Raw genomic sequence first — 2,899 nt, 5'->3', positions numbered from 1 at the left:
TATACATTCTAATTTATTTTAGATTATATTTGATATTTTAACCAGTTCATATAATGTCATGTTCATATATAATCATTTTTTTTTTCAGTTAATTGCTATTAACCTTTAACGTTTTTAAATCTGAAATCCGGTTCTCATGAGAGATGTATATACATACTAATTATTTTTTTGATTCTAATAAATGTTAATATTATATATATATAAATTATACTATTATCATAAGCGTGCGCAGACATTACTGGCAGGGTAGTCATACATGATACATTACACATGACATTTAACATGAATAAAAAAATTTTGATAGGTAACTTTATTTAACTGCATTTATCATAGTGAAAAATTATTTTATAAGAAATAATATAATGTAATATCCCTAAATTAGTTAATAAGTAAAAATTTAACAACACTATTTTATATAATAAACATATTATACATGTTTTTATTATAAATGTATAACTCCATACGCCTCTTGGCTGGAGTGTTGATTTTGAAATATTCGATAACTTCGTCTACATCTATATTAAAGCCATATATTGTTCGATGAACATAGTCAGAAGTCCATCTAACCGATCTTGCCCCATTGTGCTTCGCAATTTTGATTTTACAATACTCAGCTTTGAGAAAGAACGCTCACATGAGCAACTTGTCACTAGTATAACTACAAATGATTTAATAGTTTTGAAAGAATTATTAAATATGGCTGCTCTATCAGAATTATAATTTGTCAACCATTGTATCCATTCCTCACATGCTTTTTGATTACTTCTTTTAGGTGTATTTTCCATTTTTTTCAGCAAAATAATTTCTGATTCTAACTCATGAAAATCCAAATTAAAAGCTGAAGCAATTATTTTTGTATCTTCATTATTAGTTTCTAATTTGAGCATACTACCAACACTTTTAATTAAATTTAATGTTTCTTGTTTGAAGCGCACACTTATACTTGAAATCATTACATCTAATGTGGCAAAATACACATTTATCCTCATTTCATCTTTTTTTGTTGATATAATGTACTGTGTTTCATTACAATCAATTTTAGAAGACACTCGTCTTTTTTTCACATCAGGAATGGAAATGTTATTATCTTTGCACATTTCTAGAGTCTCATTGTATATATTTGAAAATGAATCTTCTTCATTTCTCAGAGACTCTAAAGATAGTTTTAATGAATTTACGAGAGAAACTGCGGTTATAAGATCCAAATTTGAACTTTGTAAAGCCATACTCACCTTTAAAATAAGAGTCAAGATTGGATGTAACATCTGTTGAGCGAATATAAAATCAAAAGTTTTCATCTGATGAATTAATCCAAGTGCTTTGGCTCTAACATCTGGTTGTTTCGTAGTATCACCAATTTCTTTTATTGCAATCAATATAGGACCATAGTCTGATTTTACAGCAGAGACAGCCTCAGCACGACAAGCCCAACGTGTATTTGATACAGATTTTAATGTTTTTAATTTTATATTTGCAGAGTTAGCTACTTTTTCAAGTGTTGAATGTATTGTACAACTACTTTCTATAAAGTTGTAAATTAATTGTACAGTGCCAAAAAAATCAAATGTTACTCTATTTTGTCTCCCCAATGAATCAAATAAAACAAGATTGAGGCAGTGTCCATAACAATGCACAAAAACTGTTTTATCATTTTTTTCTTTAAATTTGGCCTGCACTCCATTAAAACTACCTGACATTGAAGCAGCACCATCAAAACAAACTGATGAAACTAATTGCCATTGAATGTCATATTGTTCAATGACTTCACATAATGTATTAAATATACTTTGTGCATCAGTAGATAATAGCCTCTTCATGCACACAAACTGTTCTACTGGACAATTTTTAATACTGTCATAATACCGTATCACAACAACCTATCTATATCCGTGCTAACGACCATAATATATTTTTCCAATATTCTTATTTTTACGTTTTACCGTTTACGCACATTTTGAAATGGTCAAACATATTAGGGTGGGGGAGGGGGGCTAGTTGTTCAGTTGTTCGCAGAGTAGTCAAGTGCCTACCCTGACTACCCCGTGCGCCCGCTTATGACTATTATTATTGCTCATATCATATTTGAAGTCATTAACGTTTCTATATAAAATCTGATTTTCAAGGTGGTCGGTGGGTGATTATTTTAGATCCTGTTTCTTTAATAGTTCATTTAATGCCATTGACTTGTGTTCGTGTAAAACAAGTTTGTAGAAAGGTTTTTCAAGTCATTGCTATTAACATTAGCATTTTACATATCAAATTATTGTGGTAGTGGCTAATATCTGTGTATAAAAAGCCAGTGTAAAATCATTAACGTTCATCAGTCTTCAAGATTTCAATTCAGTCCTCAACAAAGTCTACAACGCAGCTCAAAAATGTCTTATAGAATATCAATTATTTCTTCAGAATCAGAGGTAAGTAAAGTTTTTAAAAAAAAACAAATAACAAATTGGAGGTCAGTCGTAACACTACTCAACGTTATGGTTATAATTAATAAGAAACATACATAAAAAATAAAAAATATTTCTTTTAGATATCGGTTATAAAACCACTTGTACATTTTTAAATAAAAAAAATATATTATTTTTTATGTTTCATAGAATGAACATTTCAGTGAATCCGTTGACTCTAAAGTTAAACCGTTAGCATCAACATCTAAAATAAAAACCACTTTAAAACGTGGTGTTGAGAAGACGAATGAAAAAAAATCTACAAATAAGAAGCAGATGAAAATGGTTGGTCAAATTATTTTTATTATAAATAAAATATATATAAATTATATTTTTCTTTTATAGAATGCATCATACAGAGACAATGTTGGTGATCGTTTAAGATCAGAAGAATATGATGAAGTTTTCAATTCGCTAACTTTTCGACAAGGTGACGGTTTAATTACGAT

General features: G+C 29.0%; 1 protein-coding gene across 1 annotated transcript; it reads right to left on the bottom strand.

Annotated features, from left to right (window-relative positions):
• Positions 1–515: 515 nt before the first annotated feature.
• LOC149059468 (zinc finger MYM-type protein 1-like) lies at positions 516–1,817 on the bottom strand. Its single transcript, XM_089224299.1, has one exon. It carries the CDS (start codon positions 1,815–1,817, stop codon positions 516–518), a length of 1,302 nt encoding a protein of 433 aa, XP_089080425.1.
• Positions 1,818–2,899: the final 1,082 nt, after the last annotated feature.

The sequence above is a fragment of the Diuraphis noxia genome, unplaced genomic scaffold (assembly GCF_037042655.1).
Source record: "Diuraphis noxia isolate RWA-SAM2 unplaced genomic scaffold, SU_Dnox_SAM2 contig0001, whole genome shotgun sequence".
NCBI classification, from domain to species: Eukaryota; Metazoa; Arthropoda; class Insecta; order Hemiptera; family Aphididae; genus Diuraphis; species Diuraphis noxia.
The sequence above is the reverse complement of the archived record's forward strand: the minus strand, read 5'-3'. Positions and strand labels throughout refer to the sequence as shown.